At 39.9% G+C, this 18738-nt stretch overlaps 1 protein-coding gene across 2 annotated transcripts in view; it reads left to right on the plus strand.

Moving 5' to 3' along the window:
- Nucleotides 1-18326, plus strand: part of LOC134754185 (mucin-5AC-like) — a 72474-nt gene extending 54148 nt beyond the window's left edge. For both annotated transcript variants that reach the window (XM_063690319.1, XM_063690320.1), the window contains exons 3-11: nucleotides 1403-2344; nucleotides 2434-2610; nucleotides 2686-3341; nucleotides 6350-6453; nucleotides 7352-7464; nucleotides 8582-8713; nucleotides 12300-12462; nucleotides 15789-15944; nucleotides 16701-18326. In XM_063690319.1, coding sequence (XP_063546389.1) covers nucleotides 1403-2344; nucleotides 2434-2610; nucleotides 2686-3341; nucleotides 6350-6453; nucleotides 7352-7464; nucleotides 8582-8713; nucleotides 12300-12462; nucleotides 15789-15944; nucleotides 16701-16919 — 2662 coding nt within the window. In that variant the 3' untranslated portion in view covers nucleotides 16920-18326. The remainder of the gene's footprint in view (nucleotides 1-1402; nucleotides 2345-2433; nucleotides 2611-2685; nucleotides 3342-6349; nucleotides 6454-7351; nucleotides 7465-8581; nucleotides 8714-12299; nucleotides 12463-15788; nucleotides 15945-16700) is intronic.
- Nucleotides 18327-18738: the final 412 nt, after the last annotated feature.

Below are 18738 nucleotides of genomic sequence, written 5' to 3' on the forward strand. Positions count from 1 at the left end.
ATAGTGCAGTTTGTAGCAAAATGGTGTCAATATCGCGCCCATCGCTGGCGTATGCCGTATCCCATCCTCAGTTCCGCGTGCCGCTGCATGACTGTAGCAAAATGCATGACTTTGTAGCAAAATTACGCGGAAGTAATTTCTTCCAACTTCAATAATGAGGGTTACCGCGTTTAATTTCGCCGCTAGGGGCGCTAGTGTAAATGGAGGTCTTTTAAAACGTCAAGTGCATAGAAGTTTTGCGGGTTTCAAGCTTTTTTATTGGGAATTTTCACTCCTTATTATTCAAAGTTGTGGTAAATCTTTGTCCATCTTTGATTAATCATGGTAAACAATAGATATAGCTCAATAATTGTTAGTGTTTAAAAAAAAGTACCAACCACAATAACAAAACACGAGTCCATTATTTTTTCAAGTTCTCCAACATATAATCATACCAGCAATTAACTAGCAATTTGCTTAAGCAAAACTCTTTATTCAGTAAAGTTAGATGGTTTGGTCACTTTTCAGTACTTTGGAGGCCAATTTCTCCCAGTAGGTTGAGTTTGGATGGCTAAAAAAAATATGTGTCTGTTATTTTAGACTACTCTATAACATATATAAAAATAAATCAAATCGGAGCCGGACAGTTGGGTACCCTTCCTTGTGAGTCGAAACCTTACCTGTCGAAATCTATATTTTTTAAATTCTGGAGTCGGAAGTGCTAAAGACTCATGTAGTTAAGCATTTTATTTTTAAAACTCGAGGTTGATAGACATATAACTATTGGCAAAAACGCCGCAATGTGTAATTCCATACATCGCGTGAGAATCTCTATAGGCGAAAGTGTTAGCGATGTTACATTACCTCATCGATTTGCACTTGTGTGGAATTAGATAGTATTCGTAATAAACACCCACGCTCTGATTTTCGCAAACATATCTCACGACCACATCAGTTATTTCCAACAGTGTATTGCAATGTTCGACTTTAGTCACCTAGAATCATACGGTTTCTCAGTATTTCTTTGCGCACTTAATTGCAACTGCATGTCAGATATTTTATTGATACGTGTGTATCGGTACGCAAATGTGCCGAAACGTTACGAAAGAACTTAGACATTTATTTAGTTGTTTAGTGTGTTTGTGTTGTTGGGATGTAAGCAAGCAGTGCATAAATTACAGCGTCGACTCCAGCGCACTTGACATATCTGTTGGAATGCTAGCGAAATCGCGCCAAGCGCCGGGACCGGAGTGATGAAATGTGGATTACTCATTCTTTGTGTCTCGGCGCGAGGCTGCGCGGCTGTTAAGGCGCAACAGCCAGATGTCATCTTGCTGACTCATAAATTGTTGGATCTTATCGCTAGAACATTACTTTCCCATGGTATCTATCTACTTTATAATGTTTCCGTTTGTTGTTACAGATGTTTGCTAGTCTGCACAGTCTACCAAGCCATTGCTGAGGTACAGATTATTACCGAGCCTCGACAAGGTGAAGAATATGTTTTAGTCAGCGCGGATCAACAAGGTCCAATAAGAAATTTTGAAAGCTCGCATAAGATTCCTGAAAAACATCCATCACATAGAAATTTTAGACCAGAAGATGATAAGAGTAATAAAAAAATAGTGAATGGTAAAGTTGGCGGGAAACACACCTCAGAAGGTATCGTATCAATCGAAGAAGATAAAAGAGTAGTACTTAGGAAAGTGCAGAAGGGTAAAATAGCTGAATCAATAGAGATCGATATTCCGGTATCTAAAATAGAAGATATTAAAATTAAAGAGAATGTAAAAAATGAAGATATTAACCCAAAAATTAAAATAGAATTAGAAGCCATGTCTGAATCAGGGAAATTAAGTGACAAATCCCGTACAACAACACAAAAACCTATTTTAACAACTGCACCTCCTGCTGTGAAGAAGACATACGACTATATTCCTATCAATTTCGATACCATAGATGACATAAACAGTGGTTTGTTGTCATCAAATGTAAAATTAGAACCAGCGGGTTCAGAGCAGAAACAACACTCTCGCATCCAAATCAAAAAGGGTCCAAATGGGCAGGATTATGAATATGAATACATTTATTACTATTATGACGAAGATGATGAAAACAAAACCTCTTCAAGTACTGCCGCACCTGTCCACAATTCTCACGACGGCCCTCAAAAAGCAGATGCTGTCAACCAAATAGGTAAAGAAACCAAGGCCAAGAACAAGTACAGTTCTATAGACAGGTCTGGTGCAACAACTGTAGCTACATCTGATAACCAAAATGAGGTTCTGCCAGCTTCCGGAAGAGGCCGACTGCGAGGACGCACGATTGCACCTGCGCCAGTTGAAGAGGAAATTGAAGAAGACAGGTAATAAACAATATATTAAAATCAGATCATATAAGTATTACGAATATTTTATTATTATTTGGCTGACGCAATGTTCTTTAACATTGTAGATTACCATCGAGCACACGTTTCCCACCTCGCGGACGCAACTTAACGCCTGCCAGTTCGACCACTTACGTTCCAGAGGTTTCCTCAGAAACAACCAGGCAGCGAGGCCGGCCGCAGATCGACAACGTTGCTGACGAGTCTATTGGCCAAACGAGAAGCAGGACCCGAGCGCATATAAGGTATGCACTTTGTTTCAAAAATATGTTTTCCACATTATAATATGTGTACATGTAAAATGTTTTTTTTTCTTTCAGGCGGCCCAGCTCAGAACTTGTCGATTTAGACAGCTTTAAGACAAACTCTGGAGACATTCCCTCTCAATACAAAGAGCCACCTACGAGATATTCCTCCGAAAGTAAAACATCTACTGAAATACCTGAAGGTGTACCTACCAAAGACCCCTCGCATGCCAAAGATTCAGTACGGGAAGGGCACAGCTTGCCAAGCGGAATTAGATTCCAAGAAATAATCGACGACTCGAAACTTCCCTCGGACTACAAACAAACGACCCCATATGAACAGGACACTACGGAATATACAACGATGACTGCAATGGAGAAGGTCGCTCTCGATCTATATGCTTATTTAGCAGGTGAAAACTTGAACAACGATGTCAACCCAACCGTCGACGATCTCGGTTTTGAGGGTACCACCGCCGCTGCCGCTGACGAGGAGTCATCCACAACAGAGGCTCTCAGCACAACTGAAGAGGCGACGACGCCCACAACAACCACGACCACCACCTCCACAACCACCACGACCACCACTACGACCACACCGGCCCCCACCACCACGGCCGCGCCCACACGGCCTTCCCGTTTCAAGGGCCGGCCCGGTGCCCGCGCGCGCGTCTCCACTACATCCAGCGCACCCACCGAACCTCCCCACGAATCTTCTACAAGAGCTAGAGGTAATTACTCATGCCGTTGACGGAAAAATGACGTCACGCTATATAGAGTATGATTCCAATCAGTCTTTTCGTAATACTTAATTATTTGTCAACCTCTTTAGTTAACTGATATATGTAGATACTTGACAATCAGTACAGAAACGTCTAACTGACTTCCATCTGACTCAACTAAATCTTACCTAGACTTATATTGACCGGGATATAGACCGTGATTACCTTTTGTATTATTTGTGAGCTCCCGATATTTCGACGCAGTTACATGCATCATGTTCACGGGTGACTAAAAATAGCGGGTGGGTGTCAAAGTTGTGTAGACAGCGCTCTGTCTACCCTCATTCTTGCGCGTCGGCTGCGTTCACTTTCAACGTTACCAACGGTCGCATTCAAACTTGTTGGTCCGGTCGCGTTCACACTCGTTGGTCTGTCCAAACACACTACACTCACGGTGTCACTACGCGTGTTTGATTCGGATATCACTGGTTTTTTACACAAACAAATCACAGGATTCCACACATTTGACAGTTTAAACCCATCTTCACGATTGAAATTTTTGTATTTGTGAATTTCAACGGCTTCTCTTACCAATCTTGGTATATAGTGGCGTTCTGTCGAAATGACCTTGGGACTATGCAACTCGATCCAGTGATTTGTACCCGACTCAAGGAGATGCTGAGCAATAGCTGACTTGCGAACGTCATTGTTCTTGACCGCAGCAATGTGTTCTTTAATTCTGCACTAACCGTGAATCATTCAAAACTCTAAATCTTACCTAGTCAGTATATTAAATAATACATATTTTTGATTTCTAACAGTGTATTTTACGTAACAAGTATTTATTTTTCTACGCGTCAATAGATTAGGTATCTAAATTTGTATTTATAAGAAAACTCCCTGTATGTTATAAATTACGTCATTTTTGCGTGAACGGCATGAAATGTACGGGCCCTGTATATATGTATAGGTATTTAGTCGATGTGGTAGAAGAATAGTCTCTTCGATATGTGCATGTCCTTAGAGGAAGTTACACTAATGACAGACAAGTGAACAAGTGTAGCTTCCAAACAAAGTTCAAAACCTAGAGCCATCCAATGAGTTTCTCGTGACTTATGTATACGAAATAACATTTTGAAATTTAGGTAGGTAGTTACTTTTCTTTCTTTCTTTTCTTTTATATTGCAGATTAAGCTCACGTGGGACTATGGCTCAATAGCAAACCGTCTAGCACAAGCAGCATCAGTGGGGCGTATATACAGGTGGACAAAATTAATGGGCCCTGGAGGGAAAGTGCCTTAAAACCTTAAGTTAGCTCATTTTACTTCAAGGAAACATAATTTTATATTTAAAAAGAAACAAACCTGCATTCCAAGATTTTTAATATTTTTTTTCGATTTCGCTTGTCTAAAAATATTCTTGAGTACTAAATATTCGATTGATGGATATTTCGTACGACAGACGAGTGTAAGACCTAATAATGTTTCTTGGAGAAATGTTTCATTAACATTAACTGTATCCACTAGTAGAGTAAAATAATGAGTATTAATGTTTTTGAATTTTTAGTTGGTTCGATTCCCGGGCGAGACACGCTAATTAAAAAAACGTTGAATGCAGTTTTGTTTCTTTAAAAAAATAAAGGAATGTTTCCTTTAAGTAAAACGAGTTAACTTAAGGGTTTAAGGCACTTAATCAGGGCCCATAATTTTTTCCACACTATATATATATATATCTTGTTATGATTATAAGATTATTGCTGTTGCGAAGTCAATTTGTTTTTGTTTTTGCTATGCGACTGTTTGATTTGCCACGCTAATGTTGTAAGCAAAAAGTAAATATTTAATACGAGTACCTATGTATCTTGTTTTAGCATAGATGCTAGATGCTAGTGTAAAAGTTTTGTATAAGTAAGTGGGTTGAGTGAGTGGGTACTGAGCATATTTGGTTATGGACTTTACCATTTGGTAATGATAATGATGGGATAATACGATCTGTTATAGTCTCGAAAAAAAAACTTATACCTAATAGTATTAAAAACCAAGTCAAGTCAAGTGCAAACAAGTATAGTAAGATATTTCCAATGCTTAAATATTTTAGTTATTTTTCTAAATACTGTCGCAGGTAATAACAATTTTTTTATTCGGGTTTGTGCGTTATGACGATCATTTATTCGTACCTATGGTAAGCCAGCTTATGGCACAGATTAATAAATAGTTATGCTTATGGTATGAAAACCTTCTATTTGAATTAAGTAGTGTTATTAAATAAGCTTAATAACACTAGGCACTTAATTTAAACAGAATAATATGGTTCGATGTTTTATTAGGCTTCCGAAGTAAGTAAATAATTTCGTTTTCAACACACTTGCTCAAAACGACGTTTTTATTCCACCGATTTTTGACTCATAATCCTAGATATTAAACACGCGTGCTCTTTCAGTGTATTATTCCACTCGTGCTTTTTCATTATATTATCCGACTGAGTTAAGAAGCTAACTGATTGCTAATAATATGCATGGAAAGGGAGCCTTCTTTAATTGGTCGGACTGGCGGGCACCGCCGCGCCCGACCGCCTGCGCAGTGCGCGGCGCGCGGCCCGGCCGGCCCGTCCGCCGCGCCGCCCGCGGCCGGGGCCAGCGAGGGCCGGCCGGCAGTACGAGTATGACAGATGTAACACACAATACTAACTATTTTAACTATTAAAATTTGATTAATATGAAAGTTTCTTTTTTTTCTCGCAAGTGTATTGAAAAACGTCGTATGAAACGCGTGTGCATTGGTCATTACACACATCGGCTTTCTTATTACGCGCTCGCTTACAGCTCGCTCGCACAATATCGCCTCGTGTGTAATGACCAACTTAGCACACTTGTATCATAATGTACTATTACGTAGTACCACTGTATATATCTTGTATGTAATTGAAATAAATACGATAAAGAAGTTATAAGTAACCCGTCTGCGTGCTCATCCGTATATAACAATTGTAAAATAACAGGGCATGTGAATTGTCACCAGGTCGGTTCAGCAAGCCAGGCGGCGTGCGCAAGAGTACCGCTGCACCAGTCGAAGCGTCTACGCCCGCCTCTGCCCCTCTAGACAAACCTGTGTCGCAGCCCAAGGTACTCTATACAAAATATATTATTACATTAATACCTCATTTATTCTAACAATTATTAAGTATTATACTGATACCTTATTGTAATATTGTATGTTTTATTCGTATTTACTAATTGCCTGAGCGAACAATGCGCAGCGAATGGAATTATGTTGATTTTCATACTTTTTCTCATTAGACAGTTCTTGGCGAAACTATCTCACTGACGCTGGCCGATTTAATTGGCCAGCGTTGACAGGTTTTTAGTCTACCTACTGGAAAACCTATATCTGAAATCTTAACACTGAAAGTTATAATGGACCTGTGATTTAGACCCGACCTTTTGAGAGGGGTAAACACTATGTACTTATATTTTTATCACCGACCTCATTTTTATCATCTGGCAGTTATTTAGGTTGTAAATATTATGCGTGTATGGTGTTCAGTAAGTAGTAGGTATTTAGTTTTTATAAACCTATAGAGTTATACTTGCCCTGCTCACATAAACATATTATTAGTAAGTAACATAACATAACATTAACATTAGTTAGTAAATAAGTAGGTAGGTAAGTAAGTAGGTATCTAGTATTATATGTATAAGGCGACATATTTAAACACTAAATTACACTATTAGCTACAGATGATATAAGATTTACCTGCTAAAAAAACCTCGTAATATAAGTCGCTATGTTATTATGTTCTTTACCTATATCTAAGTATGTAGGTAGTCTAGGTACATACAGGATTTTACTGACAGGTCTAACTCCCATCTCGTAATCATAACTCATTCAATATTAATGTCCATCGTATTTTGTAGCAACACATTCCAAAATCAAAATGCCTGTTTTAAAGATGCCCTAAAATCAAAAAAGAGGCAATTTTCCAATAACACATGAGTGAAGAATGTGTATGAATTGTTGCAGGCGTTTGGCCGACGCGGTTTGTTCGCGGGTCGCAACCGTCCGAGCTCCACGACCGCTGCGCCCGCGTCCGAGGACGGCAGCAGCTCGCCCGCCAGCGACACTCCTGCGCCGAGGTACATCCCTATACAAATTAACAACTCAAATCTGGAAACAGATAGCGCCACAGCTACTTATTAAAAAAACTAGCCATAAAATAAAACAAACGCGAGCTGTAACTATTTATTAATCTGTGGCTGTGTTCTTTGTTACTTGTTGGCGGCTGAACTATTATTGTAGCTGTTCCCGTCTACATTAAAAGACTCGAAAAGTCACTCCATTAAAAAAAACTTAAATTATTGGTTATAGAACACGCATGCTGATGATGAATTGAATTTATGTGTATAACCTTAACCAAAGATCATTGACCCAACACCGCTGTGTGAAACGAAAATTATTGTTGTTTGGTTTTTAGGGTTCCGTACCCAAAGGGTAAAAACGGGACGCTATTACTAAGACTCTGTCTGTCTGTCCGTCTGTCACCAGGCTGTATCCCATGAACCGTGATAGCTCGACAGTTGAAATGTTCACAGATGATGTATTTCTGTTGCCGCTATAACAACAAATACTAAAAACAGAATAATATAAATATTTAAGTGGGGCTCCCATACAAGAAACGTGATTTTTTGCCGTTTTTTGCGTAATAGTACCCTTCGTGTGCGAGTCCAACTCGCACTTGGCCGGTTTTTATTGAACTATAATTATTACTTCTAAAATTTGTACCTATATTTTATGTTGACTTGTAAAATTTACTTTTATTTTACCAATAAAAATCTGTATTCTGTATCCCTCTAGCAACATGCAAGCAACATTATCTGTATTCTATAAAGCATGACTAAATAATGTTATTTTATTTCCCGAGTTATATAAACCATAACAGCTGGGCCGGATTTAGAGGTCTGGAGGCCCCGGGGCAACAAAGGAGTGGAGGCCCCCTGGACCCAAATTATTTTTCCGAAGTCTCTATTGTGGGGGCCCCACTTTTGTTGAGGCCCGGGGCAGTAGCCGGTTGCCCTCCCCTAAATCCGGCCCTGCATAACAGACCAGCAGCAGTGGTGGTAAGATGTTAAAAGCATCTGTTAATTCCACAAACAAAACAAATCCAACAGCACAGCTCTAAAATACGTTAATACGTCAAGCTTTTGAGGTGGTCTACCAAATGGACATAATTTAAGTCGTTTCATAATTTCGTAGACCCCGCCTTCGCCCGAACTTGAGGAGGCCCATCGTCTCTACTACCAGCAGCGCAGCCCCCGCTGAAGACAGCACGGCTCCTGCCGCCAGCGAGTCGGTGGAGACCACCGTTGCTCCAAGCAGAACCATTGGGTAAGTGCCAAAGAGGTCTCCAATTGAACCCATCACTAAATACTATATTTCACTTACTTGTAACTTTTGAAGTACTACAGCTACGTGCTTGAAATTTCACACACACATTAAGTTTAATATGTTTAGTTAATAACTAGTCACTTGGTGTATTTATATTCACATTTTTTTCTTATTTCACGCTTAATATTAATCACTAAGAAATTGAAGAGTCTTAAGATACTGTTAGCGAATTTCTCAAGATTAAGGTTTAAAGTATTAGTTTATTGTATATGTAACACAACTAAATACTTAAATGATGATGATTATTGAAATATTGCAAAAAATCAATCACTTAAAATGTTGCATAGAAACAGATCTCTGCTACTAATGAAAAATAGTGATGTGCGCAATGCGCATATCGATACAATTGACGATATTTCTGGAAGTACGGGAAATAAGCTTAGCAAGTTATGTTTTTAGTAAAACAAATATATATATTCCATGAAATAAAACTATAAAAACGGATTATATCGCGTATATTGAATTTATAATACATCCCGACGTTTCGAACCCTTTACAGCGTTCGTGGTCAACGGGTGACTGAGGAAAAATTACAAAGTGCAAAAATACCCACATACTAAAATAATGAACAATCATAGACTACAAACTTTAAGGCTGGTTGTACATGCAAAATCGACCACGTTCGTTGACCACGAACGCTGTAAAGGGTTCGAAACGTCGGGATGTATTATAAATTCAATATACGCGATATAATCCGTTTTCATAGTTTTATTTCATGAGTAACTATCGCGGTAACCGAAGACAATATTAATATATATTCCAATTTTGTAACTAAATATTTGGACACAGAAAAGTGTAAAAACTAAAAATAACATTCAAAACACCCATACGTTTCACTCCTACAACAAGTCGATGAAGTATAAAACAACACTAGGTCCGCCATATTGAGTTCAATTATTTGCACTTCTGCAGTACGGGTGTCAACCCCTGTCAACTGGGGTAATTAACAGACTTCAAGATTTCAAAGGAGGAGGTTCTCAATTCGGTTATATGTTTTTTTTAGTTTTTTTTTTTTTAAAATGTTTGTTACTCCATAACTCCGTCATTTCTGGACCGATTTTGAAAATTCTTTTTTTGATTATAAGTATATACATACAGATTGGTCCCGTTTTTGTCAAAAAGCAGTTCTGATGATAGGATCCATGAGGAATCGAGAGAACTCCTCAAATGTGAAAGGCATACATATAGTGATTTTTGTATTTTTATCAACAAATCCAGCATTTCCATTTTAAAAAGTGACATTTGATGAAGTGGAACTGCTGATGATGATCAGAATGGAACTCTTAAATGACGCATAGCTTACGTTTGGCGATTTGTCCTCTTCTTTATGTTTGTTAAGCAACTTAAGTTTTTAAGACATATTTTTGTCAAGCTCGAGTTCTGATGATGAGACCCACGAGGAACCGAGGGAATTCCTCAAATGTGAAAGGCATACATATAGTGATTTTTGTAATTTCATCAACAAATCCAGCATTTACATTTAAAAAAGTGACATTTGATGAAGTGGAACTGCTGATGATGATCAGAATGGAACTCTTCAATGACACATAGTTCACGTTTGGCGATTTGTTTTCTTCCTTATGGACCCATACCTAAACTTGGACCCGGACTCGGACACGGACCCGGGTCCGAACATGGACCTTAACTCGGACCCGGACCCGGACCGAACTCTGACCCAAACTTGGACCCGGACAGCCAAACACGGACCCGGACTCGGATCCGGACCCAGACCCGGACCCGGAAATGCTACTAGAAAAGTGGGTTAGGTGGGTGGGTGGCTTTTGAACTGCGATTCTCACGGAACAGAACTGCTATCAGAAAAGTAGGTTAGGTTAGGTTAGAGCTGTCACCCTTACAGAAACGAAATGCTATCAGAAAAGTAGGTTAGGTTAGGTTAGAACTGCGACCCTTACAAAAACGAAATGCTACTAGAAAAGTGGGTCGTTTTACCTCCTTTTCTACATAATTAGGCAAAAGATGCTGTCTTTTTCATTTCATTGTCTGGAATCTAAGAGTGCACCATCAACAATAAGTGAACTTTCAGCGGCATCCCCCATTGAAGTCGGTTTTTTTTCTTAAAAATTATTTTAAAAATATGTTTATGTCAGAGCCATCTACCGAAACATTATGATATTTTTTCTTTGCACCTATATTGATACCAATGCATAATATGACCGCTATTACCAAGACACAAGGTCTCGTTTTGGTTAAAAAAAAATATTGAACATGAACATATCTTCGATCAACTATAGTTGACACCCGTACTGCAGCGGTGTTGCCTTACTGGCAACTCTGGTTGACACCCGTAGGTAAAGGGTTAATAAGCGCATGCACTATTTTCTTTTGTCCACCTGGGAAAGGGAATATAAGGTATATAGGTTTAGGGAATATAGGTTTAGGGTCCCTTTTTATAGTTTTTCGTAAATAACTCGTAAATGGTAGCCCATAGCAAAAAATAGTCCGTTACGTAAATCATATGTATAAAATTTCCTACAAAATAGATATAGTAGTAGTAGTAGTAGTAGTAAATCACTTTATTGTACAAAACAAAAATTGATAACATGAAACAGGCTGCATAGGCATATACAGGCTGTCCCAAAAATATCACGTCAAACTGACATAGGTACGACACCCTAGTAGTAGAAATTAAATGAAAAAACAGCCTGCATACCTCGTGAATCTTAACTCTCAAATTTACTTTGAGGGCTTTCCAAGTGAATACTGGCACCATCACTCAACGGTCAGTGATAAAAAAGTGCAAAATTAATAAAAACCTAAATCGGTTATAATACTTCGAAAACCGTGCAACTTTTACTGAGGTCATGTTAAGCTGGTATGGATGATCATTTTAGAGTGTCTTACCTCCAGTGTCAGTTTAACGTGCTATTTTTGGGACAACCTGTATTGCAGGAAATTTTATACAGATTATTTACGTACCTATAAGTCTATTTTTTGCTATGGGCCACCGTTTACGAGTTATTTACGAAAATCTATAAAAAGGGACCTTTAAATGTGTTCAGTTTTGGAACCTTTCGCTTGCTCGGGTATCAATATGAATTAGCACGGGAGGCTGAACAAAAACTTTGCCCCCTTGTAAAACAATAGTAGATTGTACAAGGGCATAAAGCGATCCATTTTTACTCGAGGCATTATAGTCGAGGATAAAAATGGACATTTATGCCTGAGTTCTACACTCTACCTTTCACTTCGATTGTGAGTAAAATATAAAATATCCAATATTGTAGGTTATTTTACCGTATTTATTCAAGACTAAAGAAAATTGTACTCGGGCCGATCGGGGGCGCGGGGCACGCCGGTCGGGAGCGCGCCGGTAGGGGGCGCGCCGGCAGGGCTGGCAGTTTGTATGGCAGATTCTGGACTTTATTGCTAAGTCGATAAGGGTCGTAATAGATAATTCTACTTTATGCTCTACATAATAATCAACTTTATGTCGTCTACGCACGACTTAAAGTCAAACTTTGCGAGCATGAGAAGTGAAAATAACTATTGTTTGGTTACTAAGCAGCCGCGGCCGCCCTGGACTGCGACCCGCATCTCTGCGCCCCGGACCAAGACTGAACCTGCGCGCCAACCCGCGCCCTCGGCCTGGCGCGGCTACTGAGGCACCCGTTGATGCACCCACGGAGACCTCCGCGCCTGATGCACCGCCCACGGACTCTGATGCTGAGGTTTGTTACTATCTAACACTAAAGACTGCACCGTAAAGATACGGGTTACCAACTAGGCCATCAAAATATCGACAACTATCTTAAGGCATCAATGACTGAAAATAGGCATCCAAAGCCCAAAGATTCTAATAGCAGCACACTGATCGCATCGCAATAAGGTGCACGAATGGTCTGTTCACCGTGTCGACGTCGACGATGGCAGAGAAACATTAGATACCTAGGTACGTATCTATAATGGGTCTAGGGTTCCGTAGTCTATAGGTCTATAGGTCTTAGTGAAATCGAGGCACACAGGCGATCGTGGTCCGCGTGGCAATATTGCTACGCCTATTTCGGTGTAAGATGCTGTATGTTGGGATGATATACTTCGGCCAGAACGCACAGCGCACGCTACAATCTTGTTCTTCTCAGTAAAATTAATTGAAAAGGGCACGCCCCAAGGATCGATTTTGAGCCCTATCCTATTTATTCTTTTTACTACTGACCTTCAAAATTGTCTAAACTACTGTAAATTTCATCTTTACGCCGACGATACCCAGCTCTATCTCTCCTTTGACCCTAAAGATACTCTCAAAGCTGTAGAAATGATAAACGAAGATTTAACTAATATCTATAACTGGTCACTAAATAACCATCTTATTCTCAACCCTACAAAAACAAAATATCTCATTTTGGGAACAAAACATCAATGCCAAAAAATAACTGATCTCCAACCCAATCTAAAAATCAACTCTCAACGTCTCGAAGTATCACACACAGCCAGAAATCTCGGTTTAATTATGGATGGTGAACTGCGTTATATAGAGCATGTAAACGGAAAGATACGGAACGCTTTTTACCGTCTCAAGGTTTTATACGGACTCAGGGAATATCTATCCGAAAAGGTTCGTGTCTTGCTAGCCGAGTCTTTAGTTCTTTCGCAGTTTAATTATTGTGACACTGTATACGGACCCAGGATACTTTGTAAAACTGCACAAGCTATTCAGCGTGTGCAAAACGCATGTGCGAGGTTTTGTTTTAATGTTCCTCGTAGGGCGCACATCACGCCCTACCTTAACGAGAAGGGAATCCTGAAAATGAACCTACGACGGGAATTGCATTTGGCTTCGTTCGTGCACAAAGTTGTACACACAAAAAGGCCTGTATATTTGTTTAAGAAAATTGCATGGGCAAAGGATCAACACCATTTTAATACGCGCAGCAAAATATTAAACAAGGCAGTCATTCCTAAACATCAAACCAAGGGATCTAGAGGCGGATTTAAAGTCAGTGCAGCGAAGATATGGAACAACCTGCCCCCACCTCTTCGACTTAACATGTCCCAAACATCGTTTAAAAATAAACTGAAACCCGAGTTGCTTAAAAGGCAAATTGACTTTAATACTCCATATTCAGTGTACCTATTACCTACAGGAACATGATTAATTATCTAGCTCTAATGTCTATATCCATAAATAATTATCTACTTATTACTTTATTTGTCTTGTAGTTAAATTTACTCTTTAATTTGGTTCAGTTTCGTTAGTAATTTTTAGTCGTATAAATAAGTACATAAAATATAGTAATAATATAATATTTAGTACTTAGCAGTCGTCCTATGTCACCGCCTCAATTCGGGCAGGCTGAAAACCAGCGCTGAAACCGCGCAGTAAAGGCGGGGCTTCCAGCACATTAGCTGAGACTGTCCTATTGTCACGTAGATATGTAATTTTAACTTTATTATACATAAATTGTCTAGATTAAGTATAGCATAAGTGTGTAAAAATAATTTGAAAAAAAAACCCTTGTTGTGGCAATAAATAATTTATCTATCTATCTATCTATCTTCTTGGACTCGTACGGCATGCCGCGGAACTCGCGCTACACAAAAGTTGAGATACACGTAAACTGTAGGTATCTCACCTACCCACAGCGCCTATGAGATTACTCACTATCTACCTATCATATGTGCGCAACTTTTATTGCCTTGACCTCTGGCATCTAATCTCGGTCTAAACGCTCACTCGATTTCATATTAAGTATGTGATTTAAGTCTGCTAACTCAGTCTTCTATAGCGACGTGATACTTTTGTTGTTATTCAGCATAGCGCCGTGCATGGCCACTTGATAACAATATCCAATAACCGTCGAGATTTTATTCGGACAGTACATGGAAATTACACACAATACTAGACTTATATTGACCGGGATATAGACCAAGATTACCTTTTGTATTATTTGTGAGCTCCCGATATTTCGACGCAGTTACATGCATCATGTTCACGGGTGACTGAAGATAGCGGGTAGGTGTCAAAGTTGTGTAGACAGCGCTCTGTCTACCCTCATTCTTGCGCGTCGACTGCGTTCACTTTCAACGTTACCAACGGTCGCATTCACACTTGTTGGTCCGGCGCGTTCACAATCGTTGGTCTGTCCAAACACACTACACTCACGGTGTCACTACGCGTGTTTGATTCGGATATCACTGGTTTTTTACACAAACAAATCACAGGATTCCACACATTTGACAGTTTAAACCCATCTTCACGATTGAAATTTTTGTATTTGTGAATTTCAACGGCTTCTCTTACCAACCTTGGTATATAGTGGCGTTCTGTCGAAATGACCTTGGGACTATGCAACTCGATCCAGTGATTTGTACCCGACTCAAGGAGATGCTGAGCAATAGCTGACTTGCGAACGTCATTGTTCTTGACCGCAGCAATGTGTTCTTTAATTCTGCAGGCAATAGTGCGTTTGGTCTGCCCAATGTACGAACTACCACAGCTGCTCTCAACTTTGTATACACCAGGTTTTTCCAGGGGAAAATTGTCTTTAGGCGACCGCAGAAATTGTGCAATTTTCCTGTGCGGGGTGAAGATAGTTTTTACAGAGTAGTTATTTAGTATTTTTGATATCTTGTCTGTCACACCCTTGACGTACGGCATAAACGCTGGCTGTCTCTCAACGCGATGATGATGAGGGTAGACAGAGCGCTGTCTACACAACTTTGACACCCACCCGCTATCTTCAGTCACCCGTGAACATGATGCATGTAACTGCGTCGAAATATCGGGAGCTCACAAATAATACAAAAGGTAATCACGGTCTATATCTCGGTCAATATAAGTCTAGTGAAACTAACCGCGAATCATTCAAAACTCTTACACACAATACACTTGTAAAGTAGACTTAGCACTTAAATACGTTCTTGATATTGAATCACGATGGTTACGATTAATGAATCCGTTTCATGCAGGGTGAAAATTTTAAGGTACTTGGGCTTCTTCATTTCTTTACGGTCAGCGCTTTTGGACCGTTATATATAAGAAGTATTTTGATTGCAGGGTTCCTCGCCGACGCCTGCTCCCGAGGCACCGCGCGGCGGCCTCCGCGTGCGTAACCGGCTGACAGTACAGCCGTCGCCCAAGCCACGCGTGGCCCCCACGCCGCTGCCCCGTCGGCCCAACCCGCTGCTCAAGAGGAAGCTACCGTCTACTGAGGTTATTAACAATCAACCAATATCCTAATTGTTTTAATCAGTACTGAAGCATTAATAATCAATTTCCGTAAGCGGAAACATTTCCTGACTTTGGATTGCAACGCGTTCGTAAATAAAGTTACTCAAATATCGGTGCAACGATCATATTTACACCTAGAAGAAAATGATGTGCATCGATGATGGTGAAAAGATAATTTTAAAATTCAACTAGTTTTTCGAGTTACTTATCTATGTCTGGCCCGCTCGTATCGTACCCCATAAGAATTAAAAAATACGATCGGCTGCTCGGTAGGTAGGAGTGCCTTCAAAAACCAATACCGACTCAACTAGCAATCAAAGTATTAATTTAAATTTTTAATAGTATATTTTATTTTTGCTATTTAAATTGTGTTCGAATATCAGTCAAAGTACGGTTTTTAGGGTTCCGTGGTCAACAGTCTGCCTGTCTGTCTTTGCTCCGTGATCGTTAATGCTAGAAAGCTGCAATTTGGTACGGATATGGATATACATTATATAGGTATAAGTAAACCAATCAATACGCCAAGTGGTAAAAAAAAATCTAAAAAAATATGGGTAGGTACCTCCCCTACACGTAAAGTGGGGATGAAATTTCTTTGGGGTATCGTAGGTACTCCCTTTTGCTTGATATGTACATGATACTACGGAACCCTACACTGAGCATGATCCAAAATGCCGGTTTTATGTATAGTACTAATAATCCGGAACAATCTCTATAAAATTTGGCAATTATCAACAGGCAACCACGGAAGCGGCGAAGAAAGTAGAAGAGGAAGTAACAGAGGAAAGTAACGTCAGCGGCGAGAAGAGCGAGGCGGAGACGGAGGCCGCGCCCGCGGAGACCACGCCGGCGCCGCCGCTGCGCGGGCTCGACGCGCTGTTCGCGCGCCGCCGCGCCGCCGGCGGCATCGGCGCGCGCCCCGCCCGACCCGCGCGCGACGCCAGGCGCACACGCTAGTGCGACCAATCACATGCCCCTACAAGTTCACTTCACATACAATGACGAAAACTCTAAAGTAGACGCGTTCACAAGTTGCGAGTCGTATTATATAAATCCGACACCACGCACAACTACACGTGTTTGACCGACGAAATTTTCCGTAAGGTACATGTCGTTGGCTCGTGTGTGACCTGTGAATGCTGGGGTCACCAAAACACAAAGCACAAATATTGATTTTTGAGATTGTTTATAGTTCACCCACATTTCACCTGTTCTGGTCATTTGTATGAGCAATATAACACTTTAAACTCTAGCGTTTTGAACACATTTAATTACACGAACGGATCTACCGGTTTTACGGGTCGGGTAAAAACAATGAAATTAAATCGCGGTAGACCGGTTTGTGTAATTAAATATTGTATGAGCAGGTCGTACCTATTATATTTCACTCGGTGCGAATTGTCATTATACTTAGTCAATTTCATACCCGAACAAATGGTAGTGATGTCAAAGTACTAAGTAGGTACTTTCAATCTCATTTCTAGCATAATTATATTTAGTTTAAAAATTCTTAGCCGACTATTATCTTCAACTGTAATACATGAAACCTATGTTTCAGAGAAATGGAGCAATACCGGGACTCTTTTTCTATAACCCTATTTATACGTGTTATGTACATATTAGAGTTAATTTCGTTACGAAAAATAAGTGGGTTCAAAAGTGTGCTTAATACCATCCCAGGGTGTCCCGAGAAGCCTGTGTATAGACGACTATTTCATCCTAGTAATAAGTATATAGCAGTAGGCTCAACCGTGTTGATCGGCTTTATGTCTCTTAGGGTTAGGGCCCCCAATAGTCGTTTCATTTTATAGCGCTTTATCTTCTACAGTGTACAATCTACACCGTCTTCTAATTCGACTACATTTCACTGGGTAGTTCATATTGCGGCGAAACGAATAAAAGTTTATAGGGGAGCCCAGGTTATATTGGTTAGGTTAGGACCTGCAGCCTAAAGTATCAAAAAGGCTTAGAAAAATATTTTACTAGAACTTCCTTCATTTGAACACGTATTTGAACAGCGCACATCTATTGTATCTAATATCGTAAACAAATTCAAAATGTCACAGTATGAACTACAAATATAATTCAAAACTAATTAAGAAGACAATAATAATGTTTGGGAAGTGAAACAATTATAGGTACGTAAATAAACATGAATCTAAATAATTGACAAAAATTATACTCATTTAGTCTTTATTTATAGGTAATAATTAGGATTTTTTTGTAATAATCGTTGATAATGAATCACCAGCAAGCATCGAACTACATCGATGTAATTAAAGCGTCTGAAGCACTGATAGCGAGTGCCATCGTGATATGTTTTGTATATTTCGTAAGTGTGATAATAAACTTAAAATAATAGAATATTTGCATTTTGATTGAATCCGCTAATAGTTACACCCTGGACCGGTGAGCCCCCCTTCCAATATACTTCGTAGTATGAATGCCGGAATCAACATAATGCAGGAAAAAAGCGCCTATCCATACTAATATGATATTATAAATGCGAAAGTGTGTCTGTCTGTTACCTCTTCACGCTTAAACCGGTAACCGATTTGGACAAAATTTGATATGAAGATAGTTTGGGCCCCAAAAAAGGACTTCGCGTCTTCGGATGCAGCGTCTTACGTAAGCGAACAACTCGCGAACGCGAAGCAAAGCGGCGCGGCGGGCCTACGGCGTTCGCGTACGCAACGAGATCGCCCACGTAGGGCACTTCTATAGGTATCAAAGGATTGATTCACCCTGCGCCGCATCGCTTCGCTTCGCGTTCGCA

Source organism: Cydia strobilella, chromosome Z (genome assembly GCF_947568885.1).
Source record: "Cydia strobilella chromosome Z, ilCydStro3.1, whole genome shotgun sequence".
NCBI classification, from domain to species: domain Eukaryota; kingdom Metazoa; phylum Arthropoda; class Insecta; order Lepidoptera; family Tortricidae; genus Cydia; species Cydia strobilella.